Source organism: Aphanomyces invadans, assembly GCF_000520115.1.
Source record: "Aphanomyces invadans strain NJM9701 unplaced genomic scaffold supercont1.203, whole genome shotgun sequence".
Classification (NCBI taxonomy): domain Eukaryota; phylum Oomycota; class Saprolegniomycetes; order Saprolegniales; family Verrucalvaceae; genus Aphanomyces; species Aphanomyces invadans.
The window spans coordinates 578-1,481 of record NW_008580348.1 but is presented as its reverse complement, the minus strand read 5'-3'; the positions used below and the strand labels follow the sequence as shown (position 1 = coordinate 1,481).

Genomic DNA, 904 nt, shown 5'->3' with positions numbered 1-904 from the left:
CTTAAGCTGGGTCTATTTCGTTCGCATTCCAATGCCATCCGTCCGTTCTTGACTGAAGCCAACAAATACTGCCGCATGAAATTTGCGTTCAAGATGGTACGGGCGAACATGGAGCTGAACGATATGATGCAGTTTGTTCACCTGGACGAGAAGTGGTTTTACCTTACCAAAACCACGCGAAAATACTACCTGGTCCCTGGAGAAAACGAACCAAAACGCACGTGCAAGTCGAAGAGGTATATTACTAAAGTGATGTTCCTCAGTGCTGTGGCACGGCCACGTTTCATTAATAGCACTGGCATGTGGCAAGCTTGGAACGTAGCCCTTTGTTGAGTCCATCCAAGCCCAGCGAGACAGTGCCAATCGTGCAGCAGGAACCTACGAAACCAAGTCAGTTGTCGTGACCAATGACGTGTACCGCACATTCCTCATCGATAAAGTCTTGCCGTCGATTGTCGCCAAGTGGCCTTGTCCCGACCGGAACGTGAAGCTGCAGCACGACAACGCCCGGGCGCATGTCACCCCATTCGATGCGACGGTTCTTGCCGCCTTCGCCAACTACAGCACTGCAGGTTGGACGTTCACGATCGAGCCGCAGCCAGCAAACTCACCTGACATGAACATCCTGGACCTGGGATTCTTCGCTGCCATACAGTCACTACAACACAGAACGTCAGCGCCAACGTGGATGAGCTGGTGGCGAACGTGGAAGCCGCTTTTGTCGACTATCCCTCCGAGCGCTGCGATCGTACCTTTCTCACGCTCCAGGCGTGCATGATCGAGACGCTGAAATTCCGGGGCGACAATGCCTACAAGGTGCCCCACCAGGCCAAGGAGAAACAAGCGCGGCAAGGACGCCTACCTGAAAGCTTGCTGTGCCCACTGGATGTCTACGAGAGTGTCA

General features: G+C 53.7%; 1 protein-coding gene across 1 annotated transcript; it reads left to right on the top strand.

The window, feature by feature from the left end:
* Window positions 1–108: 108 nt before the first annotated feature.
* H310_15170 (hypothetical protein) lies at window positions 109–572 on the top strand (the record flags this gene model as incomplete). The annotated part of the gene is made up of 2 exons (XM_008883157.1): window positions 109–192; window positions 323–572. Coding segments are annotated over 2 exons (333 nt in total), but the record flags the coding sequence as incomplete, so codon positions are not given.
* Between the last annotated feature and the right edge of the window lie 332 nt (window positions 573–904).